The sequence below is a fragment of the Acinonyx jubatus genome, chromosome A1 (assembly GCF_027475565.1).
Source record: "Acinonyx jubatus isolate Ajub_Pintada_27869175 chromosome A1, VMU_Ajub_asm_v1.0, whole genome shotgun sequence".
Classification (NCBI taxonomy): domain Eukaryota; kingdom Metazoa; phylum Chordata; class Mammalia; order Carnivora; family Felidae; genus Acinonyx; species Acinonyx jubatus.
The window spans coordinates 206,759,543-206,787,048 of record NC_069380.1 but is presented as its reverse complement, the minus strand read 5'-3'; the positions used below and the strand labels follow the sequence as shown (position 1 = coordinate 206,787,048).

The following is a 27,506-nucleotide window of genomic DNA, read 5'->3' as shown; positions in this document are numbered from 1 at the left end:
AGCCAGGTGCCCCACCTTTGTTTTGGATTTTATTTTTTATTTTTTATTTAAAAAAAAATTTTTTTTTAACATTTATTTATTTTTGAGACAAAGAGAGACAGAGCATGAATGGGGGAGGGGCAGAGAGAGAGGGAGACTCAGAAGCAGGCTCCAGGCTCTGAGCCATCAGCCCAGAGCCCGACGCGGGGCTCGAACTCACGGACCGCGAGATCGTGACCTGAGCTGAAGTCGGACGCTCAACCGACTGAACCACCCAGGCGCCCCTGTTTTGGATTTTAATGAGAATTTGGGATTGAGAATTTTGCCATGTTTGCTGTAGTTGTGTAGTTTGAAATTTTCTTTTTTCTAGAAATTAGTAAATGAAACATTCCAAAAACTCTGGTTTACTCCAACTCCACACAATGACAAAGAAGCAATGACGAGGAAAATTTTAAACATCACTGATGTGGTAAGGACTCGAACAAGGGTGTGGTCCCTGTGGGTACAAACCTAGTTGAGGCCTCCCTCTCTTACACAGAGAGAGACAATGATGAGATATTTGTTAATCTTGACATTTAATACTACAGTTGACCCTTCAACTGCACAGGTCCACTTATACATGGATTTTTTTTTTCAATAAGTACAGTATAGTACTGTAAATGTATTTTCTTTTACGATTTTTAAATAACATTTTCTTTTTTCCAGTTTACTGTAAAAATACAGTCTGTAATTCATATAACATATGTGTTAATCAACTTTATGTTATTGGTAAGTTTTCTGGTCATCAGTAGGTTATTAAAAGTTAAGTTTTTGGGGAATCAGAGTTATGTGCAGATTTTCAACTGTGCAGGGGGTCAGCATCCCTAACCCCTGCATTGTTCAAGGGTCAGTTGTACTTCCCTTACATTCTGGAGATACTCAAGGGATGCAAGGAAGATGAGATTGGTGTTTCTGCATAGCCCTCCTTGTTAGCATTTGTTGACTTAAGCCCTGATACTGAAATTCTCCAGATTCCTCCAGTGATTGAAAACTGACAGGGGAAGGAGAAGTAGATGAGTAGGTAACAATAGCCCAGGGATAACAGCCTAAAATGAGATAGTACTTTTTCAGAAAATGTGAATTAAGATTAGTTTCATTATGTTTAATTATACACATGAGCTATAAATATTTTTTGCCCAGAATACTTTTTATGTTTTGAACATAAATTTTCTATTATCAATTACAGATTTATCTCTCTTTCACTCATATCTTTATATCTGCTATCTAGAAGGAAAATAATAAGCAAACATTTCTATTTGTGTTGTTTTAAACCTTACACGTTTTTCTGACCAGTACAAGTTACTATTCAAAATGTAACACCATGTTTTTAAGTTTCTATTTAAATTCCAGTTAGTTAACATACAGTGTAATACTAGTTTCAGTTGTACAATATAGTGATTGAACACTTCCATACGACACCTGATGCTCACCACAAAAATGCACTCCTTAATCCCCATCACCTATTTCATTCCTCATCCCCCAACCCACTTTCCCTATAATATCGTATTTAATTTCAATATATTAAACTAATTTCTTGAATGTATTCTAAGATATTTTTAGAATAAAATTATTTAATATTGATAAATTATTGGCTTACTTAAAGAATAGTTTACTTTAAAGTAATTTTTTTTAATTGAGACATTTATTTACCTCACACTAAATCATAGCAAAGTTTTTGTTTTTTGTTTTTCAGATTTTTAAGTAAACTCTTAATTTTGATAGTTTCACCATATTTTCCCACTTAGGTTGCAGCATGCAGAGATACTGGCTATGACTGGTTTGAGCAACTCCTTCAAAACGTGAGTGTTATTTTGACTCTTGATAACAGATAACATGAAATTTAATAGAAGGGCAGTTCTTTGTAGATTTTATGATTTAAAAGAACCTTCTCAGTTATTTTTAAGTATTTGCCTTTTGGTAGGGAAAATTTATTTCAGTTTATTAAGCTGAATGTTTTGGTTAATATCCCTACTTAAGCAATTATTCCACTGACTGTTATAAATAGTTTTTCTAAATCAGTAGTCGAAATTCTATCTTCACTTCCTTCCAGATATTTTTTTTCTTATCCCTTTAATCTATATGATAGACATGAGATTTACAGATTTACAGATTGCATTAACTATATATTTGCATTATTTTGCTTGTTATGAAATGTGTAGAATTTCCTGTAATAGTGCAGAATTAAAGCATAATTAGTGTTCTTGAAAAATTTCATATATGGGAATATTTATCTCCCAATGAATTTTTTTATTTCACAAATTTTTAAATAGAAATACCCATCACCCAGCTTCAAGAACTGTCAGCATTTCCCTAGCCTTATTTCATCTCTAATCCCTCTCCTTTCGTTTTTTTATTATTATTTTTTGGCTGTAATACTTTTGAAGCAAATCTCATACTTTATATCATTTCACCATAAACGTTTTAGTATCTATCTCTAACAGAAATTACTGTAAAAAATAACCAGAATATCATTATCATCTGTATCAAAACAAATATTAATGTTATTCCCCCCAACTCTAATACTTATTTCAATGTTCATATTTCCCTAATCGTCTCAAAAATGCATTTGTATAGTTAGTTTGCAGTTGCTTTGGTTGATACGGCTCTTATGTCTCTTAAATCTATGCTAGTCGATCCCTCACGCCCCCCTTTTCCTATAGAGATGGAAATGTGTTTTCCTATAGAATGTCCCACATTGTAGATTTCATGGATCTTTTCCTTCTAATGTCATTTAAGTTGTTCCTCTATTCACCATTTTTTTCTGTAAACTCTTCATTAGATCTAGAGCCTTAATAATATTGAAGTTCAATCTTGGGAGTAGGGGACAAGAATACTTCATAAATGATGCGAATAATACAGCATCACAGTAGGAGGCACATAACGTTTAGTCATCCATTTTCGGTGATCTTTCAGTTTAGGTGTTGTCAACCTGGTGCACCTATTATAATGAGTGTATTCATTTTTTAATATTAGTGTGAGTGAATAGATTTGTATGCCTTTGTATTTCAATTTATCTTAATCATAATTCTTTTTGAAGTTTAGATTGTCCCATCTTTGCCCAGTGGTAGTCCCTCCAAGTTGGTCTTGTATCCTTTTGATATAACCTTGTTACTCTTTTGTCACCTGATTACTTTTTGCCTCTACAAGGTGACCTGACTTAACTTGTATATTTTCTGCCCCAAACCTGAAATCAGCCATTTTTCCAAAGAGCCCTAATCCCTTTGGGTAGAAGAATCTGGATGCCATGGATGTCCTTTGCTAATGGGTTATCATAGCTTTGGGCCTTTTCCAAAAGATAGAGCTAGAAAACATATATTTTTTAGAAAGGCAAAAATAAATCAAGAATTTATATTGATTTTTTTTAATTCAAATTTAAGATTATGAAAGTCTCCTTCTTTGATTGTATTATTCTTTCCTTTAGGCTAAAAATCTTAGTTCCAAAGGAAAGGAACATAATTTCTTATTTGCTTTGCCCAACTAATATTAACAGTAACATTATTGGATACAGTTTAAGATTTCTTTGCATTTATGTTTATGTATAGCCCACTAAAAATATATTATTAAGTCTATCTTGGGGTGCCTGGGAGGCTCAGTCAGTTATGCATCCAAGTATTGATTTTGGCTGAGGTCATGATCTTGTAGTTGTGGGGTCAGGCTCCATGCTGGCAGTGCAGAGTCTGCTTGGGATTCTCTCTTTCCCCACCCCCCACTTATGCTCTCACTCTCAAAATTAAAAAAATAAACATTAAAAAAATACTTAAAAAAAATTAGTCTATCTTGAAATAAATTTTTTCTGTTATATCAACAATCTGCTGTCTAGTTAAGTCCATTTGTTTTTGTTCACTTCTGTATGTTTTGCAGTATTTTTAGTAATAAAACTAGCGATATTTTTAACAGTCAACCAAAATTGTTTTATTGAGGCACAATCAAGATAAATATAGAATATCACCCTTAAAAGCTTCTTCGTGCCTCTTTGTAATTGTTCCTCTTCCCTTGGCCATAGGAAACCACTGGTCTACTTTTTGTCGCTGCAGTTAATACCTTTTGTCCGATTTCATATCAGTGGAATCATGCAGCATGTAGTTTTTTGTGTGTTTGTCTTGTCTTCTTTTAATTAACAGAATGTTGCTGGTATATTAATATTTTTATTGCTGGCTAGTATCAATAGTATAGATGTATTATAATCTCTTTATGAATTCACAAATTTATGGACTTTTGTGTTCCCAGTTTGGACTATTCTGAATAATGCTGCTAGGAATATTTGTGTGCCGAGTTCTTATGTGGATGTGTGTTTTCATATTTCTTGGGTAAATTCCTGAGTGATTGCTGGATCATGTGGTGAGTGAGAAACTGCCAGACTTTTTCCAAAATGGCTGATCCATTTTGCATTTCTACCAGCAACATTCCATTTGCTCTACATTCTCACCAATACTCTTGGTTTTTGTCAGTATTTTTAAGTTTAGCCATCTGATGGTGTGGAGTAATATGTTGCTTTAAAAAAATTTTTAAGATGCCTCTTTTAAACATCTTCATGGTATTTGCTTATGTTCTTCAATCTATGATATCTTAGGCTCTCTTCCTAAATCATCTTCCATAAATCATCTTTTATTTCATAATTTTACATAATGTATTTGGTATCATTTCCCTCCTAAGTCAAATAATTAGCTCTGTATTACAGAGCCTTGTAACTATCTTAGTTATGTGTATGTCAGCCATTATTCCAAAGGGGACATAATAATTTCTAGAAGACTCTACAACCACATATTTCATTTAATAATTACAATAAATGAGTAAGAATTAATTGTAGCTGTTAGAAATGTCATTATTTAGTATTCCAAAAAAGGATCTAAGATAATATCTGTATATATTATTGGCAAATTGAAAACAGAAAGGAGATGACTAGATTTATAATCTTAGCAGTAACTTTTATGTTTCTTATATCTTTACTTTCTAGTCTTCTTTAGCTAGTTGTTCATTCAGTCCTTTAATCCTTTCTCCCTATTATGTAACTTCTTTAGTTTCTGACAAGTTTAGTTTGCCAATGACACTGTGACTTTGTGATAGTTATTAGACTAGCAGAATTTAGTTTAATGAAAGAAGTAAAGCTAAAAAATATTTATTATAGATACACGTTAACAGAGACGTAACCACTCTTAATGGTTGTAGCAACATACATGCATAAATTTTGAGAGGCTAGGAAGGATATAGAGAATGTACTATTAGAAGAATCATTGCAAATTCTTGAGTCAAGAATAATTAGCACACATGGGGGCACCTGGCTGGCTCAGTTGATAGAGCATGTATCTCTTGATCTCAGGGTCATGAGTTTGAGCCCCATGTTGGGTAGAGTTTAAAAAAAAGGGTTTTTTTTAATTTTTAAATGATTATTATTTTTGAGAAAGAGAGAGAGTGCAAGCAGGGGAGGAGCACAGAGAGAGACACAGAATCTGAAGCAGTTTCCAGGCTCTGAACAGTCAGCACAGAGCCCAACACAGGGCTCAAGCCCATGAACCATGAGATCATGACCTGAGCCGAAGTTGGACACTTAACCGACTGAGCCACCCGAGCACCAAACCCACCCCTTCTTTTTTTTTTTTTTTTCTTTTTAAAGAATAATGAGCACCAGGATGCCTGGGTGGCTCATTCCATTCAGCATCTGACTCTTGATTTGGGCTCAGGTCATGATCTCACGGTTCATGGGATTGAGCCCCATGTCGGGCTCTGCACTGGCACCATACAGCCTGCTTGAGATTCTCTCCCTTTCTCTCTCTCCGTGCCCCTCCGCTGCTTGCGTGCTCTCTCAAAACATAAACGTTTTTCTAAAAAAGAATTAGCATACTTAACTATTTCCACATGAGCTCATTTACATATTCCATTCTCTTTAGTTTCTGCTATTTCTCATTTTTATTGTTTTTGTGTTGAGTGAGTTTCTTATAGGTCATTGATTTCCAATTCATGGAAGTTTTTTTTCTCTTTCTTTCTTTCTTTCTTTCTTTCAGGGAAACTTAGAGTACTATATGAAACACCTTCAAGTTCAGACATGCCCCAAACTCTGTCTACCAACTAAATTTTGTTAGTATGCTATGTATACACACACCACACTTTAAATATATGCAGATTTGTTCCCTATAATTTATAACCTTTAATGAATTCATAGTTTTAAAACTTTTAATGATTCCATAGGTTTTTGTCATTTTTCAATAGCACATAAAAGAAAAATTTCTATCATGAAAGTCCTTAGGTAGATAGATCTTTTTTTTTTTCTAAACAGTAGTCCATTTAGTTTAAACCACTATGACAGGGTACACAGAAATTGAATTGATTTTCTAGTGCCACTCAATGGTCCTGTTTTAGTTTATAAGAAAATATAAGCAATGAAAAACCTTGAATAACCCATATTTCATGCATTCCTGGCCTTTGTAATCTAAAATGAGGTCTCCTTAAAGTTTACAGTCAAATACTTTAACAACCAATGGATGATTAGGAAAACTAATATATTCATATAATTTAATAGTACTCCACATCATAAAGGAACAGACTACTGAAACATACAGCAACTTAGATGAATAATGAAAACATTACACAGAGTAAAGAAGACTTACACATAAGAGTCATATTCTGATTTCATTTATATGAAGTTCTAGGAGAGGCTAAAACTCATCTATATTGGAAAAACTCAAAGGAGTCGTTTCAGAGGGCCAGGAATTGACATGGAAGGGACATGTAGTGGGTTCTCCAGAGAAGGACAACCAATAGAATACTGAGAGGAGGAGAGAGAAAAGGATTTATTGTAAGGAATTGGTTCATTCAGTTATGGAGGCTGTCTACAAGCTGGAGGCTTAGAAGAGCCCCTGGGTATAGTTTAGTTTGTATCTGAAGGCCTGAACCAGGGTAGCTAATGGTATAAATCCCAATTTGAGTGCAAGAGGAGACTGATGTCCCAACTCAGGTAGTCAGAAAATAGTTGATTTCCTCCTTTGTCTACCTTGTGTTCTATTCAGGCCCTCAGCCGATTGTGTGATGACCACCCACATTGGAGAGGGTGATCTGCTTTACTGAGTCCACGAATTCAGGTGCGAATCGCATCTAGAAACACCCTCACCAGTGCTCAGAATTTTTTTTTTAACCCAGAAGTGATGTTTAACCAAATAATCAGATATCCCTTGACCTAGTCAAGTTGACACATAAAATTAACTATCACACATCTCCTTTGTCAACATGGCACCTGTGTATATCTCTTTAAACCATACTTCATTTCCAAATAACAATAATGAGATCATAGTTCCATCTAACATGATACAGGTATCCTGCATAGAACTGAAAATGCACAAACATCTTTCCCATAAGAAAAAGTAAAGTCCTTGAGTGATGTTTACTCTTCTCCTGATACCCAGTAACTTAAATACTATAATTAACAACACTTAACTACTATGATATGAAGTCCATACTTTTTATGTCATATGGTAGGGGAATAAAAGGGGAGAAAAAGTGAGCAGTGGGAGGGAGCCATGGTGTCAGACTGGCGTAAAAAAAGGCAGGGAGGGGGCGTTATTTGCTCTTTCTCCACTCCTCTTCTCTTCTCCTCTGTCTCTGGACACACACACACACACACACACACACACACACACACACACTATTCATAACAAAATAAGTAGGAAATGCTTATGACAACTAAAATTCTCCCTTCTATACCTTGTAATGTGGTCATAGCTGCCTTCTTCTGCTGCCTACTCTCTGTATTCCCTTCGCCTTCAACAAGTACCTCACCTGGTCTTCATTATGGTGGTGTGACCCATACCTTCATTCATGAAGGGTCTGTACCATTAGTAGTCCTGCCTGAATTGGGTTGTTATAGTTTTCCATTGACTTTAATCACAGAAGATGGTAATTCTAAGAGTTGTCCTAAAGGATCTCCTGTATTCCAGACAGACTCTTCCTTACTTCCATTATAGAGTATTAGTCCAGTCTCTCCTTGGTAGTCAGGATCAGTCACTCCAGATAGTACCCTAATTCCTTTCTTTGTCTGTTGATTCAGAGGAATGAGGAGCCCAAAGTAGTTGTGTCACAGTCTTGACTTCCAGTTCAGTGGGATTATTGTTGTGTTTCCTGGTAGAAGCTCCTTTTGGAGCTAAGACCTATAGGTCAGCAAAGCATAAAGTTGCCAGAAGTGAGAATTTTGGTAGTGGGTCACTAGGAGTTAATTGTGAGTGATGCCCCTACCATTTCCACCCCTTGAAAATTCCTAGACTGTGAATCCTGGTAATCGGCTAAACAGCGCCATATATTGGATGCTGATTCAGAGCATATAGAGCCTCCTGTAGAATCTTGCCTCATCCATGCAAGATATTGCCACCTATCTGGTGCTATACCTAAGTCTTGAAAAGGCCATTCCATGTTCTATCAAGCCAGCTCCTTGATTGATAAAAAGTAATGCTGTGTAGAATACCATGACAGTGGATAAGGCATTCTAATACAGCTACAAGTGGTAGTTTTGGCAGAAGCACTGCATGAAGAGAAGGCAAATCTGTATCCATCGTAAGCATCTGTTCCAGTAAGAACAAAATGCTGCCCCTTCCATTATGGAAATCTGCCAGTGTAATCAATGTGCTTACAAAGTAACTGACTGTTCATCCAGGGAATGGTTCAGTGGTTCCACATCAGGGATTTGGTGTTGGTCTCTACTGCTGACAGATTGGCACTCAGCAGTGGCCATGGGCCAGCCACATTGGCCTTCCCGAATAGAAATCTGTGTTCCTGAATCCATGTGTAACCACCATCCCTGCCACCGTGGACAGTTTGTTCATGAGTGCATTGAGCAAGAACAAGAGTAGTTGGGGAGAGGGGCTGATATCCTCGGGGAAGGTACCTACAGAATGAGTCCTCCAGTCCACTTGATTATTTAAATCCTCCTCTGCTGAGGTCATCTTTTGGTGAACATTCGTGTGGGACATAAATATCCTTATATTATATATGCATTCAGAGATATCTATCCACATGCCTCTTTCCTAAATTTCCTTGTCACTGACTTTCTAATCATCTTCCTTCCAAGTCCCTAACCATCCAGCCAAACCATTGGCCATAGCCCATGAACCAATATGTAATCACATATCTGGTCATTCCTTCTTCCAAGCAAAGTGAATAGCCAGGTGCACTGCTCGTAGTTCTGTTCAGTGGGGGAATTTCCCTTCACCACTGTCCTTCAAGGATGTCCCAGACAGAGGCGATGGTGCTACAAAATGTCCACTTTGGAATGGTCCTACATATTGTGCAGACCCATTTATAAACCAGGCCTAAGTCTTCTCTTCCTTGTGAGTTGATCTCCGGGAACTCCCCATGAAGCCATAGGTACAGGCTGGAAGAGAGAAAGGCAGTATAGCAGGAATAGGAACCCATAGACATTTGGGCTGCTTCTTCGTGTAATTTACTTATACCCTTTAGATGTGCTCTCACCCAGTCACATATATACCGCTTCCGTTTGATGCTGCTGCTGTGCGTACCCAATTTTATGTCTTGGTGAGTCAAGTAATACCCAGTTCATGATGGGCAACTCAGATCACATGGTAATTTGGTGGCTCATGGCTAAGCATTCAGTATCTGCTAAGGCCCAGTAGAGGCCAAGAGCTCTTTTTCAAAAGGAGAGTAGTTATTCATGGAGGACGATAATGCTTTGCTCCAAAATCCTAAGGGCTTGTACTGCATGCAGTCCACCTATGGGGTCCTGCCAGAGACTTGAAACAGTATCCCTATCTGCCACTGGCACTTAAAGTACCATTGGATCTATTGGATCATCTGACCCATGCTGCAGAGCAACTTGCATAGCAGCCTGGATCTCTTGCACAGCCTTCTGTTCTGGGCCCCTCTCAGCACAGGCAGCATCTTGGGTCACTCAGTAAATGAGCCAGAGTAATACACCCAAATGAGGAATTTGTTGCCTCCAAACTCCAAAGCCCACTAGCCATTGTGCCTCTTTTTTTTTTGGTTATATATAGGAGACGCCAGATGCAACAACTTATCCTTCACTTTAGAAGGGATAGCTTAATAGAGCCCACACCACTAGGACCCCAGCAATTTCACTGAAATAGAAGACCCCTGAATTTTGTTGGATTTATTTCCCTACCCTCTGACACATATAAGTCTTATCAATAAGTCTAGAGTGGTTGCTATTTTTTGCTCACCAAGTATAGTCAGCATAATATCATCAATGTAATGAACCACTGTGATAATCTTATTAAAGGGAAAGGTAATCAAGATCCTGCAAACTGAATTATAACATAGGACTGGAGAGTTAATATACGCCCGAGGTAGGGCAGTGCAGTGTATTGCTGGCCTTGCCTGCTGATAGCAAAGTGCTTCTGGTGGGCTTTGATGGGGATGGAGAAAAAAGCATCTGCCAGAAGGTGCCAGGTAACCAAAGAATGTATTAATTTGCTCAAGTAATAATACCTTATCTGGTACAGCAGCTGCAGTTGGAATCACTACCCGTTAAGCTTATGCGAATCCACTGTCATTCCCCAAGATCCATCTGTCTACTGCCCAGGCCAAATGAGCGAGCTGAATGAGAATCTGGTGGGAATTATCATCCTTGCATCCTTCCAGTCTTTGATGATAGCACTAATCTCAATAGTCCCTGGTGTAATGTAGTATTTTGGCTTACTATTTTCCTGGTTCATGGTTTCCACTTGGCATTTCCCACCGTAATAACCCTCACTACACAGATCAAAGAACCAATGTAGGAATTCTGTCAACTGCTGAGTATATTTATTCCAATTTTGTGTTTTGGTACTTGGAAATAATCATAATATGAGTTTGGGGATCCACTGGACTCACTCTGAAACAGACAAGAGTTATACCTCCATTGACCACCAGACCTCTAACCACCCACCCTTCACTCTGAGCCACAGCGATCTTTAGGGTCTCTTGGAATTAGTGTCAGTTCAGAACCAGCATCTAATAATCCCTAAAAGGTCTGATAATTTCCTTTTCTCCAATGTACATTTAACCTGATAAAGGACCATAGGTCCTTTTGGGGAAAGTTGGGGAAAAGATTAACAGTATATTTTCCATAGAGTATGGGACTCCTTCCTCAAGAGGATTTCTCAGAGAATGCTATGGACTGAACGTTTATATGTCTCCAAACTTCATGTGTTGAAGCTTAATCCCTAGTGTGATATTAGGAAGTGGAGCTTTTGAGAGATCATTAGGTAATGAGGGTGGAGCCAGCATGAATCAGAATAGTACCCTCCTAAGAAGAGACACAAGAGAGATCTGTCTGCTCTCTGCCAAATGAGGACATAAGAAGACAGCCATCTGCAAGCCAGAATAAGGATCTTCATCGGAATATGCTGGCACCTTGATTCCAGAACTATGAGAAATAAATTTCTGTTGAAGTCACCTAGCATGTGGTATTTGTTATAGCAGCAAAGGCAGAAATTGGAAGCTAAGACCAAGCTAAGACAGAAATTGGAACCAAAAGTAAGATGCTGCTGAAACAAATAATGTGAAAGTGGCTTTGGAATTGGGTAATCAGTAGAGACTAGCAAAGTTTTGAGGTGCATACTAGAAGAAGCTGATACCGCTATGAAGAGACATTTAAAGGCAGTTCTGATGAGGGCTCAGAGAGAAAAGAAGCTGTAGGGAAAGCTTTTGTCTTCTTAGAGAATAAGTACAATCTTGTACAGAATGTTGGTAGAAATATGGACAGTAAAGGCCATTTTGATAAGGTCTCAGGTAGAAATGAGGCACTTGCTATTGGACAACAGAGAAAAGGCAGTCCTTGTTATAAAGAGGCAAAGAACTTGGCTGAGCTGTGTTCTTATTCTAGTGTTTTGTGAAAGGTAGAACTTCAAGCATGAAATTGGATATTTAGCTGAGGAGATTTCTAAGTAAAGTGTTTAAGGAGCAGTTTCGTTTCTGTTTATAATCAAATACTGTCTCTGTCTCTATCAACCAGTGAATGGATAAAAATAATGATATAGCCTCACAATTTAATAGTATTCACATCGTAAAGAAACAAACTGATGATACATACAACTTGAGCACAATAAAAATATTATGCAGAGTGAAGGAAGCCTTACACAGAACAGTACATATTCTGATTCCATCTATATGAAGTTCTAGGAGAGGCAAAATTAATCTGTATCTGAAAAACTCAGAAGAGCGATTGCTGGGTTCAGAGATTGACTGGAAAGTAACATGAAGGAACTTTTCTTTTTTTCTTTCTTTCTCTCTCTCTCTCTCTCTCTTTCTTTCTTTCTTTCCTTTTTAATGTTTTATTTATTTTTCAGAGAGAGACAGAGAGGGAGTGGGGGAGGGGCAGAGAGAGAGGGAGATGCAGCAAAGCAGGCTCTAGGCTCCAGACTGTCAGCATAGAGCCCTATGTGGGGCTCAACCCCATGAACTGTGAGATCATGACCTGAGCTGAAGTCAGGCGCATAACTGACTGAGCCACCCAGGTGCCCCAACATGAGGGAATTTTCAGGGATAATGGTAATGGTCTATATTAGTGGTGCTGAAAGTTACTGAGATTACCTGCAACTTGTTAGAAATATGAGTTCTAAGGCTTTACCTCAATAACTCTAAGGTGGGCCCATCATTCTGTGTTTTAATGGTCTCTCCAGATGATTCTGATATAAGCTAAAGATGTAGATCACTGTTCTGTGTTTTTGTTTTTTTTTTAAGTAAGCTTCACACCTAGCGTGGAACCCAGCATAGGTCTTGAACTCACAATCCTGAGATCAAGACCTGAGCTGAGATCAAGAGTTGGACACATAACCAACTGAACCACCCAGGCGCCCCTTTTAATGTTTTTTGTTTTTTTATGATCTGTATCCTGATAGGAGTTTGAGTTGTAATGATGAATGCACTTAACAAAACTGAGCAAATATATAAGTCATTTCATGTAAATTTTATCTCGAAAGGGAAAAGGAGGGGGGGAGTATATTGTCTACAATTTACTTTGAAATGTATCAAAAATAAGATGTATAAAGATGTGTGTGTGCACACATCTTTTTATGTATATACATGCATTTATGCATGTGTAAGTGTAATGCTGGTTTAACATCAGTGTGTGTGTGTGTGTGTGTGTGTGTGTGTGTGTGATTTAACACTAAAGAAGAAGAAATAAGTAGTCATTTCAGGGACACAGGGAAAATTTTTGATAAAATTTAATGCCTTTGAATGATAACTTCCAATAAGCTAGGAATAAAATATGACAGAGTAACTACAAACTAAAATGAAAATCATGCAAAATGGAAAAATGTTCAGAGAGATCTCATAAAAAAAGAAAAAAAAATAGTCATCAGGGGCCCCTGGCTGGCTCAGTAGAGCATGTGGCTCTTGATCTCAGGGTCATGAGTTCGAGCCCCACATTGGGTGTGGAGCCTGCTTAAAAAAAAGAAGAAGAAAAAGAAGAATGCCATAAAAAATGAAAAAGAAAGGAAAAAATAGTCATAAATATGTTGAGATGATTGTAAAATATATGTGGAAAAGCAAAGAACTGAAGACAGTTGTCCTGTCTGAAAATGCAGGAGCACTACCTTGCCTTACCAAATATAAGGACTTAGTTTTAAGGATACAGTAGTTAAGATAGTGTGGTACTAAATGGACCAAAGGAACAAGATGCAGAGCCCAGAAATCAGCCTCCACATAGAAGGGGTATACTTACTATAAAACAGAAGTGGCACTGCAGTTAATGGGGGGAAAGATAGACTTATCAGTAAATAGGGCTGGGAAAATTGGCTTATCCATAAGGAATTTTTTTTTTTTTTTAGATAGAACTACCTTATGACCCAGCAGTTGTACTGCTAGGAATTTATCCAAAATATACAGAAATGCTGATTTGAAGGGGCCCATGTACCCCAGTGTTTTATAGCAGCACTATCAACAGTCACCAAATTATGGAAAGAGCCCAAATGTCCATTACCTGATGAATGGATAAAGAAGATGCGGTGTGTACACACATGCACACGCACACACAATGGAATACTACTTAGTGATGAAAAAGAATGAAATCTTGCCATTTGCAACAACATGGGTGGAACTGGAGGATACTATGCTAAGCAAAATAGTCAGAGAAAGATATATGATTTCACTCGTGGAATTTGAGAATCTCAACAGATGATCATAAGGGAAGGAAAAATAAGATAAAAACAGAGAGGGAGGCAAACCATTAAGAGACTCTTAAATATAAAGAACAAACAGGATTGCTGGGCAGGGGGTGTTGAATGGGTAACAGGCGTTACTGAGGATACTTTTTGAGGGCCGGGTGTCATATGTAAGAGATGAATCACTGGGTTCTATTTCCGAAGCCAAAACTACACTGTATGTTAACTAACCTGAATATAAATTAAAAAAGAAAGAATTGATTGCTACTTTAACTCAGTAATCACATCATATAGATTAAAGAAAATCTTTAAAACTTTTAGAAGAAAATATATGTGAATATATTTTTGACCTTTCTGTAGGGAAAGATTTCTAAAGGATTTCTTAAACAAGTTCCAAAACCATTAACCTTAAAAGATTGATAAATTTCATTGCATTAGAATGAAGTACAATTTTTTAATCAAAAGACATCTTAACACAAGTCACAAACTAGGAAATGATATTTGATACACATGTGTAAGAAAGGATCCTTAGAGTATGTGAAGAACTCCTCTCCTACAAATCAACATAATTTTCCAAGTAGGAAAATAGGTAAAAGTCATGATTAGGCATTTCATACAAGAAATAGCATATGTGGCCTATAGGGTGTTCAACCTCGTTATTAATATGGGAAATACAAATCAGCACTATATCTTACACCCATTTCATTGGCAAAAATTGAGAAATCAGGTGATAACAAATGAGGGAGAAGAGATGGATTAAACAATATCTCTTTACTACTAACTGAGAAAATACAACCAAATTGAAAAAATATAGCATTATTTCATAAAGTTAACATTTATATATCCTGTGACCTAGCAGTTCCACTTGAAGGTATATACCCAAGAAAACCTCGCATATGTGTGCCAGGAGACAGATAAAAAGAGTGCTCATGCTCGTCCCACTAAAAAAGTGTAATTAACCTGTCTTCAGAATAGATCAATTAATTGCAATATTGACACACAGTAGCTGTTGTATAGCAGTTCAAATGAATAAAATGTAGTCATTTGCAACAACCTGGATTACAGTTAGGGACATAATGTTGAGTGAACAAGGCAAGACTACAGAAGACTACGTCCACTATAATACCTTTTAGAAAGTTGAAAATGAAGCAAAATTATGAACAGTATACAGCTGACACCATTTTTTAAGCAAAAAAAACTTATAAAATTCCTGATAATGGTTACCTTGAAGTGAAACAGAAAGATGGAATAAGGGAAAGGGGAGTGCATTGGGAAATAAAGGTTTATGGAAATGTTTTTGAGTTGGGTTCACACTAAGTAAATCAATTAAAAGGGCACATAGCAATATGTATTTATACTATTGTGTACACTTTGTATCTTGGAGAGGAAAAAACAAGAGGGGATTATTTTCTGCTCCTGCCTGGAAGAGGCTAGCATGCAGTTTTAATAGCTGCGTAAGGAATTGAGTTATAGAGCAGGACAAGGAGAATTTGCTGTACAGAGAAAAAACTAAAAATTGAAATTTTCTTTATTTCTTTAAATTGAAGAGGATGAGGGCAGTGTATGCATTATGTTATTCTGATTGCTGTCAACTGTTTTAATCATTCATGCATCTTGTAGTGAAGGTTTAAACTTGAGCTGTCCAATATTAGCCACATGGGTTTTTTAAACTTAATTTGAATTTTTATTTGTATTTAATTTTAACTCCTCAGGCGTACTAGCCACATTTCATGTGTTCAGTAGCTGCCTTTGTCTTGTGGCAACCATATTGGACAGCACAGATACAGAACATTTCCATCATTGCAGCAAGTTATATTGGACAGCACTGGAACTCTTCATGAAAATCACATATACACTTCAACTTCTTTATAGCCCAAAGTTGTATTTGCTAATCTGTATTAAGAAAACATATACCTTAGATGACTTTACAACTGACCTGTGATTGTAAAAGTTTGAATTGGTTTTACTTTTTGGCCATAGTTAGACCGATCTTTTCTCCTCATCTCATCATTCCCAGCACTTTTCTAACATTGTTTATTAATAGTTTGGCAAAGGATAATACAGAAAAGAAATCTAGCCTTATGTTTTATAATTTTATAATTTTAAAATTTAAGATGCAATTCAGATGAAGTTATAATTATATAGAAAGTATAATTAACTCTTACTTTTTTGAGATACCAAAGGATTTGAAATAATGAGGAATAGAATTCTAATTCTTTAAAATATTTCAACTAGCATTGGGCATTAAGGAAGGTCACCTTTCTCATTTCTCTCATATCGTACCTCAGTTCCTACACACAGCAATTTAAATACTCCATACTAACATCGCTTGAAAGTATTTATAAATTACTGGTTTATAAGATATTTTAAAACATTTGCTATATATTTTTGTTTATTTGCATTTTCCATATTGTTAATGACAAATTGAAAAGCTTATTACTTATGGACACATTTAATGCGTTTATATTATTATTGCCTAATGAATAATTATACTGGGATTTTTTTTTTATATATATACATATATAGTTGTTGAAGTCCGAAGAGGATTCCTCATATAAACCTGTGAAGAAAGCTTGTACTCAACTTGTTGATAACCTAGTTGAGCACATTCTTAAATATGAGGAATCTCTAGCTGGTAAGACATTTTATATATTGGTCATTAAGTTGATTTTATAAGATATTTTAAAATACTTTGGGCACATTTCTCAATTTTGCCTCTGGTTCTGCTTAGCCTAATAATTAACTACTTCACTTTTAAATGAAGGTGGGTTTTTTTTGTTTGTTTGGTTGGGTTTTTTTTGTGTTGTTGTTCATTTGGTGTTACATCCTAGATTATATTGTTTAGGTTAACTAAGGTTACATAGAGCAGTATAATAAAAGCCTAGGCCTCATCTCTTCTACATATCTTTTAGATGTCATGTTGTACAGACGTAAAAGTCCAGGGGCTAATATGTATTTAGTTAGTTGCACTCATCCTAAAACTGTTTGGTATCTTTTAAATGATAAAAAACTTTCTCTCAAAATGAAACTGTTTTAACTATTATAAAAATGTTTTTAAAAGATTTGTAGTACATTCCTAATATCATTTATAATTGTTATGTAAAATGTGCTTAATCTTGAGCTAGATAAAGCAGTTAATATTTTTTAAATTGACAAATTCCTTAAATGCTTAATATTTTATATTATCTATTACATTATTTAACAGTCACAAATCTGAAGCTATTAATCAGATTATAAGTAAATATATAAAACTGTAAAAGCTATAACTGATAATCACTTACTTAAAGCACCCAAGACTAACATTACTTCCCATCTCCTAATGTACATTGATGAGGAACAATAGTCAGCCTTGGTCATCCTCCAGAATTGGGGGCCAGTTGCCTCTTGCAGAGGTACCATGATGGCACCTAAGGAAATTGTTGGTATCCTTTATATTTTTATGCCTTTTTTTTCTTTAACTTTTTTTTTTCATTTTCCATGTGTACCTCTTTTTCTTTTTATCTCCTAGTTCTGTTTCCCTTATTTTTTGCCTCTCGTAGATTTTAAGGGTGATACTGTTGTCACTTAATGTTGAAAATTGTTAATCTCTTCTAAAAACTAATTTGCCTCCTAAGAACCATTGTATCTCCTAACTAACAGCATTTTCCTCCCACTGGAGCAGCAGTGGGTTTACCTTTCTGATGTAGCCCTGGTCCAGCTTCTTAATTTGTCACTCCAGTCTTTTAACATTCTTCTCCCGCTGCAGCTTTGCTTTTTTCCCAGTGCCTTCAAACACGGTATCACCTCAGCTAAATTGCTTTTGTCCTGCTTTGCTAACTTGCCCATACTGACTTCCATCCATTTTTAGATATAAGAAACACCATGTTTATTCCCAAAAGCCCATTCCTAAACTTAACTCATTCTATTTTTTTTAACTTCACTCCACCACTCAGTGTAAAATTTGCCTTGCATAGTGGAGCCTCTTTGGTCTTTTATTCTTAATGTATGTAATATGTATAATAAAAAAAAATGTAGGAAGTCTAGTATCATAAGAAATGCTAATCTTTTATTGAAGTATGTACTGAATCAGTTCAGGGGATAATATTGAGTAATTTAAATAATCTGTATAATTTCCACTGCCTTGTCGTATTTTAGTATCTTATTTCTCTGTTTTTCCAGACTCTGACAATAAAGGTGTGAATTCTGGAAGATTGGTAGCTTGCATAACCACTTTGTTCTTATTCAGCAAAATAAGACCTCAGCTCATGGTTAAGCATGCCATGACTATGCAGCCATACCTTACCACTAAATGTAGTGTAAGTATAGAGCTGTCCTCTTTTTTTATGTCTTACCATGTAGTATTTTAAATTTAGAATTCACATTGTGTCATCCACATTTTAAATGATTGACTGTGTCATGTACTCAAATATATGTTCTAATATTTGTGGCAAGTTATATTAGACATCATTTTTCTGATATATTAAAAATGAAGTTCTGACTTCATTTTTCCATAAGCTCCTCAAGTTAAATGCTTATTAAATGCTTCCTAAATGTTGTAACTATTGTTAAGACCTCAAGAGTGAATGAGGCAGAGTTCCTCTCACTCAGAAATTTACTCTTTTAGATTCTGAATTTGCTTTTCATTTGTCATTTCAATATATTTTGAGTATATTTATTTTCTAATACATCAGTAGGTTGAATATGGAAAATCTAGTATATCAGAGATGTTAGGTGGCTGTTTTAAATTAATATTGCACATACTCTGTTATTCTAAGATAAAATGTGAAAATCAAATAAAACATTGCTTATATAAAATAATCCAGCAGTTTATATGACAGCATGGTGAGTTAAATGGCTTGTTACAAACACTAAATTTTGAAATATTCTAAAAACTTTAAAATGTAAAGTTTTTTTTACTTACTATGTCCCCAGTGTTCCTAAGGAGCTAATTTTAACTGTTTTCTCTACAAGATTTGTTTTGCTGCTGTGGTCTGGTTTTCTGGTGATCTAAATTAGGAAGTTCTAGATGAAAAACCTCAGGATGTCCTGAGAAATTTTAAGAACCAGAAGATAAATATATATAAAAACAACATTATAATAATTTCTGAGACCCTAATTCTATCTTTAGGGTTTATATTAAATTCAGAAATAAATTGATTAATATGTATTCTATGGCCAATAATAATGGCCAATATTTATTGAACACAGTGTCAAATACAGTGAAAAATTTTACATACATTATATCATTTACCTTGTGAAGTATTATCATTATTATCTCAGCTTTACAGATAAGGAACTGAAGCTTTGAGAATATAAATAGCCCAGTATCACACAGCTGACCAGTCCCAAAGCTAGAATTCAACCCCATGTCTGTTTGCTTCTAGGACTATAACGAAACTTGCATAAATGGCCCTTGTTTGAATCAGTATTTTTTTTTTTTCGCAAGATTACTTTGAAAACGTTTTGTGTAATCTGTGTGTGTGTGTGTGTGTGTGTGTGTGTGTGTGTGTGTGTGTGAGTGCGCACACTCGCATGCAGACATACATAAATGTTCTTTTTATCATGTCAGATGGGTAATGTGCCAAGGTCGTAACAAGGTTTCAGAGGCACATTTCACATAATAGCATGAACACCCAATCATCACACTTATGAACTACAAAAGGATCTATAAATATATTTTTTATTTGACCCTGTAGGTATGCCAGAAGGAAGGATGAATGTTGGAAAGTTTTATACACACACATGAAGTTTTTATATAAATAAGGCCATCTCCTATGTGTTAGACACATTTAAATGTTTGTGTTTTGTACCCTACCTCCATCTTTATTCTTCTTCACCTCAGGAGAAACAACCTGGATTATCCTACATACTATATCCATGCTTCTGTAATTGTGCACATGCACACATATATAACTGGTTGACTGGGTTTTTAAAAATCAGGTTATGGAGTGCCTAGGTGGTTCAGATAGTTAAGGGTCAGACTCTTGATTTCGGCTCAGGTCATGATCTCATGATTGATTCATGGGATCCAGCCCTGTGTCGGGCTCTGAGCTGAAGGTGCAGAGCCTGCTTGGGATTCTCTCTCCCTCCCTCTCCCTCTGCCCCTCTTCCGCTCATGCTCTCTGACTCTCTCAAAATAAATAAACTTTAAAGAATCCAATTATGTTATATACCTATCATACATATACGTATTGTATGTGTATAGATTATCCATTTTATGGATATTCTATGATACATTTAACCATTTCCCAATTTGGCAGATATTTACATTGTTTCCTATTGATAGGGACTACAAAACAATTCCTTAACAAACATTCCTATTCATATACCTTTAAATACTGGTGCTTTTTATTCTTTGGGATACATCCTACGGGATGGACTTGCTAGATTAAGGGAATGTTCTTTTGGTTCTGGTTTGGGGTTTTTAATAGATTTTTCCTGATTGCTGGTGGACTTGTTTTAGAGCCTCTTTGGAAACCAGTGAAGGACCATCTGTGTCATTTTTACACTCTTTGCCAGTCAGGTGCAAAGCAATAGTTCATTTTGCTTCATTTTCCCTTCCTTGATTTCCAAGAAGATTGAGCATCTTTTTTATGATATTAACCAATTGTACTTAATTATCTGTGATTTGACTGTATGTGTACATGTATATTTATATGTCATTTGACCATTTTACCTTTGAATGGTGGGGCTTTTTTTCTTTCCTTTTTTTGGAAACTCTTTAGTCTAAATTTTTTAGATGTTGAAACATCTTATGTTATAATCATTTCAGATATTTATCTTCATATTATGTTCTTTTGCTCTTTTCCTTCACGATTTCCGTCTTTAAATTTTTCTTCTAGATTTTAAGATACTTCTTTTACTTGATTTTCTAGGCTGATAAGAGTAATTCAAAGTAAAATTTTAGCTGTGATTCTCAGATGAATTTATTTTGACAAAAATTCTTCGTTCCCTAGACCCACTGTAACTCATCCCTTGTTGCTTAAAGCACATGAGAGTGGGAGACAGCAAGGAACGACAAGGTTTCTGTGCTACTTAGAAGTATTCATCTTACTTATTTTTTTTACTTAATCCTATGGGTATGATGAGAGGATGGATGAATGTCAGGTGGGCACGTGTTAATCAGCTCAAAAAAGTTCAAAATGAATGTCAGTAACCTGTTGCTAAGAATAAAGAGTGATTAACTTGACTAAATAAAAACATATATTGAATGTCTTACTTCACAAAAATAACTAGTAACTGGTTGCCTTGGGGCAGGGGTGCTGGGTAACAAGAGGATAGGGGGGTGGGAAAGAGATTTTTTTTTTTTTTGGAAAGAGACTTTATTATAAATTCTTTAATAAACTTTTGGTTTTTTAAAATATTCTGCCTATTTTAAACTGCTTAGTTTTTAATAAAAGTTTTAAACTTTTTTAATATTAAAATTTAATTTTTCAAATTTTAAAATAAAGAAGTCTTATATCTAGTTCTGGGATTCTGTATTTTCATCTGTCATAAAAAGGGTTAACAGAAGACTTCTCAACCTGAGCACAATTGACATTTAGGATTGGATTATTATTCTTTGTTGTCAAGAACTGTTCTGAGCATTACAGGATGTTTGTCAGCATCCTTGGCCTCTGTCCACTGGATGCCAGTAGTACCCCCCAACTCCCCTCTTGGGGCAACAAAAATGTCTCCAGACGTTGCCAGATATCCCATGGGGACACACTCACCTCCAGTTGAGAACTACTAAGTTAACATACTCCAGTTTGAAAAATACTGATCTTAAAAAACAGTATCAGTCTTGGTAAAATACTCAGTTAAGAGTTAAACATCTTTGTTCAGAATTGGCTTGTGTTAACGTTTTCGGGGGAAAAAAAGAATAACTGTACCATTGTGATTAAGTGACCAAAAGGTTACATGGTAACTTAGTGGCAGAGCTAGAATCCAGGTTCCTGATACTGGCTTATGCTCTTCCTTATGTAGATTAAAAAAACTTTTTAAGTCTTTTTTTGGGACACCTGGGTGGCTCAGTTAAGTGTCTGGCTTTTGGTTTCATGTCAGGTCATGATCTCACAGTTGATGAGATCAAGTCCTGAATTAGGCTGTGCACTGACAGCACAGAACTTGCTTGGGATTCTCTGTTTCCCTGTCCCTCCCTCCCCTGCCGCCATCCCTGCCCCACTCACTCATTCTCTCTCTCTCTCTCTCTCAAAATAAACATTAAAAGAAAAGCATCTGGTAGTCTTTTTTTTTTTTTTACTGAAACTTGACATTCATAATACCTCAACCCTCAAATTCATAAAAGTGTATAAACTTTCTTGTCAGACTCTGATATTCATAAGACACTGATTTTATCCTTGTAGACACAAAATGATTTCATGGTTATCTGCAATGTTGCAAAAATCCTGGAGCTGGTTGTACCACTGATGGAGCATCCAAGTGAAACTTTCCTTGCTACTATTGAAGAAGATTTAATGAAGCTTATCATCAAATATGGCATGACTGTAAGTATTCAGTGTACTGTCTCTATTGATTAGTATAAAATTCACAAATGCTAGCTAAATCATATGGTTTACTTTTGTCTTTAACGCTTGCCTAAATGGTAACATTTTGTTATCTTTTAGGTAGTGCAACATTGTGTGAGCTGTCTGGGAGCAGTTGTAAATAAAGTGACACAAAATTTTAAATTTGTGTGGGCCTGTTTCAATAGATACTATGGTAAGTTCAGTGCCTGGGCTTTGAAATTATTCTGATGGATCCTGTAGTGCGTCTAGCTCCTTTTTAAAAACACATCTGATAGGGGCGCCTGGGTGGCTCAGTCGGTTAAGCGTACAACTTCGGCTCAGGTCATGATCTCGCAGTCCGTGAGTTCAAGCCCCGCATCGGGCTCTGTTCTGACAGCTCAGAGCCTGGAGTCTGTTTCAGATTCCGTGTCTCCCTCTCTCTCTGACCCTCCCCCGTTCATGGTCTGTCTCTGTCTCAAATAAACGTTGAAAAAAATTTAAAAACACATCTGATAAAGACAGCATCAAGCGAATTGTTAAGAGGTGTGATTGTCTCAGAAGCAATATTTTCTAGTATCTTTTGTATTTCCTTAATAACTGAATATAATCACTTCAGTAATTTACCTCATAAGTAACTGTTGGTCAGTTTTCTGCCCACTATGTAAAATAAAATTTAAATACCATTTTTTTCTTATATTAATTCTTTTAGGCTGTAAGGTATTCTGTCATAATTCTAGATGTGTGTGACTCTTAAGAACATTAGTAAAATTTAACTCTAACAACTTAGCAATAATTATTTGAAGATAATTCAAGGATAAAACATTATAAATAAACATTACTTATCTTTATTAGGTGCCATTTCAAAATTAAAAAGTCAGCACCAGGAAGATCCAAATAACACTTCACTTCTGACAAACAAACCAGCACTTCTTAGATCCCTTTTCACTGTTGGAGCACTATGTCGGCATTTTGATTTTGATCTAGAAGATTTTAAAGGCAACAGTAAGGTACGATTCTAATATTAATTACTTAGTATGCTATAAAAAATAGGACTGTGTGACCCTGTGAACTGAAAATTACTAATGACCCAGGATGAAAGCAGCTTTATAGTAGTCTGGTTTAATGAGAATTCTGAAGCAGTGCTACCCAAAACCTGGTCCTCAGACTAGCCTCTGATCAACCAGCTGTTTGTTACTGATTTGTCATAAGAAGCTTACACAAGTTATATCAGCTTTGTAACAGTAGACACACTGGGTTAAGCAGCTGACTTTTTTTTTTTTTTTAACTTCCTCAATGAAGGAGCAGTACCTTAATTTGCATTTTACACAGTTTCTTTGTCACACACTTTTATTTTGAATGTCACCATTCTAAAATTTATGGATTTATAAACTTGTGATTTATTCTCCAGTAAAGTTCACATGCAGAAATTCTCATTGTTTGCTTTTAGGCTTTTTCTTTTATAATTGAAAACTGAGAGAAGTTACTCTTCTTCATACACATTAAAGTGTTTTTTTATTCCCCTTAGGTTAACATAAAGGATAAAGTACTTGAATTACTGATGTATTTTACAAAACATTCAGATGAAGAAGTACAAACAAAAGCCATCATTGGTCTAGGTAAGTTAAGTCTAAATTTCTTTATAATTTTAGTTGTTTGAGAGGTTGAGCAAATTTGGAAATATTGTGAGTCTACACTGTTTTTTTATTTAAGTATGTTTCTACTCACAGTAGGATTTGGTATATAGACCATAGGATTGGGGATTAAGACACCTGGGTTCCATTCTTGGCTCAGCCAGTGACTTTCTAGGTGACCTTGAGCAAGTCATGTAACTACTCTGTTCATCAGAGAAATTTTATTTTGGTAGCATTAACAATGTTTATAATTTAATATGCATGAACAGTGGTCCATATTAGTCTTTTGAACAAAAATGAGAAATAAAATTTTAGTTACCCAAACCTTATTAAATGTTTACTGATTTCTTTAAATAAACTTAAATCTTAGAATCTTAGTCCTCCTTCATCCCTTTCATAGCAAATCAACTAAAAATTCAGATATCACTTACTTTAGGGAAGTTCTATTGAAATAGTGTTAACTTCAAGCCAAATGTGTACCTTTGAATATTAAGTCTGGACATATGTTATATGAAGTGGGTAAACTTACAGTGTTAATCCAGAGAACAAATAGTGCAAATTTTAACTTGAAGAAGTAGCACTGTCTACAAAATACTACCTCTAGACCAGTTAATAAATGACATCTTGCTTGTGTGACCTTGGACTAGTTATCTGATCACTCTATGCTTTGAGTTTAGTTTGTATTTGGCATCAATAATACTTGCTATCATTAAGGATCTTCATCTTGTCTTACATAAATAAGTATTTTGTACAAATAAACATGAATAGTATTATTTTGCTACTTATCAACTTATGGTTATAGAATTCAGCATTGTGGCTTCATTATAATGCCATAAAAATAAATGGAAGATATTATTAGCTCTAGTTTATTTTAGAATTTTTCTGTTTCATCAAATGGATATATATACACACACACATTTATTTATTTATTTATTTTTTTAATAATGCCAATGTAGTACCTTCTGCTAGGGATCTAAAAAATGTTTACAGACGTTACCTCTTAAATCCTGATAACGTCCCTTTGAGGTAGGTGGGTGGTAAATATTATTGTCCCCATTTTACAGATGGAGAATTGAGGCACAGAGAGATTATGTGACTCACCCAAGGTCACACTACAAGTCAGTGGTGGACCAGGAATAGAACCCAAGACACCTGACTCCTAATCCACTCCCCTAGCCACTAGGCCCTGCTCCCTCCTCAAGGTTTCCTCTTGTGTGAAATTCTCCTTTGAAATGCAATTTCTTGTTTTTAATTCATGGGGAAAGAAGTACCTGCTCTAATACTTCTCTGGGTAAGGCCACTAGCATATATTCTTCTGGTCATTTTAAGTTTTAATGTTTGAAAAGGAGCTCTTTCATATAAATTATAAACATTTTCATTAAGTATTACATTTAATTTTAATATGAATATATCAAGACATTTTTTTTGTCTCTTTAGGATTTGCCTTTATTCAGCATCCAAGTCTAATGTTTGAGCAAGAGGTGAAAAATCTATATAATAACATTTTATCTGATAAGAACTCCTCAGTAAATTTAAAAATACAAGTGTTAAAAAACCTCCAGACCTACCTACAAGAAGAGGATACACGTATGCAACAAGCAGACAGAGACTGTAAGTGAAGATGTATTTTTAAATTTCACATTGTGGCTAGAGTTAGAATACTGTCCGACTCTTTTAATCCAGACACCTGAATTTCCTTATCTGTTATATGATAGATACGATGTATTTATATATACATGTGTAACATGTATACATAATATGTATTATATGATGTAACACATGTTCAGATATTAACATTTTGCAGGAGGATAGGGGTTGTAATTCTCATCAGGTGCTTCTCACAGAGGCACGCACGCACACACACACACCCGCGCACGCACACACACACACCCACCCACCCCCCCACACCCCCCCACCCCCCCCCCCCACACACACAAAAGATTAAGAGCCATTGAGCCCGAGTACTACCTATAATTTTGTACTTTTGGCTGTGGCCTAATTTGGTGTAATTCGTAAAGTTGATACACATGTTCTTAATATGTTTACTTCCTTTTGCAGGGAAGAAAGTTGCAAAACAGGAAGATCTAAAAGAAATGGGTGATGTGTCCTCAGGGATGAGTAGTTCCATCATGCAGCTTTACCTCAAACAGGTGCTTGAGGCGTTTTTTCACACCCAGTCAAGTGTACGCCACTTTGCCCTGAATGTCATTGCGTTGACGCTAAACCAGGGTCTTATCCATCCAGTTCAGGTGAGTCTGTCTGTTAGTGGCAGCACTTACTGAAAGAACCAGATTTGTTACCATTTGATGACATTGTGATTATACAATACTAGTTCTTTATTCATCTTAGTTGTTAATTTTTTATCCATTCAGGATAAAAAAGAATCCATCTCCTAGGTTGTCGTTACTGTAAAATACCCATATGTTCATAATATTGTCTTTATCGAACACATTTCCAGTTTACATTGGTAGAATATGTACTTGGAATCAGTTTTCTAAGTAGGGATGGTTTGTTTTAATCCATATTGACTCTTATCCCCAAGAACCAATAGCCTGTAATGTCAAGAGAGTTAACTGGGGTTCAGAGTATTATCTGTTAACAGGGTGGATTGTAAGTCCATAGAAAAGTAAATCATATTACCTAAGCTCAGTTCCTTCATCTGTAGGTTGGAGGTAATACCACCTACCTAATACCTCAGCACACTGATGTGAGGACTAACTGACATAATAAAGATATATTAGCATCACTGAAAATTGGCAGCTGATGCTGACGTAGTAGTGTATAACTGTCTGACATGTTCAGGAGAGTACCATAAGCTACAGAAGGGAATTTACTAGACAACCAAAAGCCTGTATCCTTTAAAATTTTTATTTTGCCTGTTTTTTGTGGAACAACTTCTAAAATATGCTACATGTGAGTATGCTTTGTGCTTCCCTGTGTCCTGAAATAAAACACACTGATGAATTCTAAGAACAAACAAGGACATTCTCTTATGACACCATAATGCAGTCATCAAATTCATGAGATTTAACACTGATACAGTGTTATCTAATATATAGTCCATTTTCAGATTTTGCCAGCTGAGCCAGTAATATTCTTTATGGACTTTCTTCCCCCAAGTCAGGGTTTAATCCATGATCATCCTTTTCAGTTAGTGCTGTGTTGACATTTTTTAAGCTGTTGCTTGTTTGTTTGTTTGTTTTCAGGTCTCCTCACTGCTGATTCAGATTCACTTAACATAGTGTTGGTGTTTCTTGACCTTAGAAGTCCAGTAAATATGGCTGTTACCA

At 35.7% G+C, this 27,506-nt stretch overlaps 1 protein-coding gene and 1 non-coding gene across 5 annotated transcripts in view; one reads left to right on the top strand and one right to left on the bottom strand.

Annotated features, from left to right (window-relative positions):
• NIPBL (NIPBL cohesin loading factor) overlaps positions 1-27,506 on the top strand; it is a 197,297-nt gene that overhangs the window by 156,329 nt on the left and 13,462 nt on the right. For all 4 annotated transcript variants that reach the window (XM_027075474.2, XM_053201406.1, XM_053201408.1 and 1 more), the window contains 10 exons: positions 350-448; positions 1,764-1,817; positions 16,647-16,755; positions 18,279-18,415; positions 22,445-22,585; positions 22,706-22,799; positions 23,438-23,592; positions 24,111-24,201; positions 25,654-25,827; positions 26,275-26,465. In XM_027075474.2, coding sequence (XP_026931275.1) covers positions 350-448; positions 1,764-1,817; positions 16,647-16,755; positions 18,279-18,415; positions 22,445-22,585; positions 22,706-22,799; positions 23,438-23,592; positions 24,111-24,201; positions 25,654-25,827; positions 26,275-26,465 — 1,245 coding nt within the window. The remainder of the gene's footprint in view (positions 1-349; positions 449-1,763; positions 1,818-16,646; positions 16,756-18,278; positions 18,416-22,444; positions 22,586-22,705; positions 22,800-23,437; positions 23,593-24,110; positions 24,202-25,653; positions 25,828-26,274; positions 26,466-27,506) is intronic.
• LOC113594922 (small nucleolar RNA U13) lies at positions 19,663-19,764 on the bottom strand. Its single transcript, XR_003415415.1, has one exon. It is a non-coding gene; the product is annotated as a small nucleolar RNA U13 (small nucleolar RNA).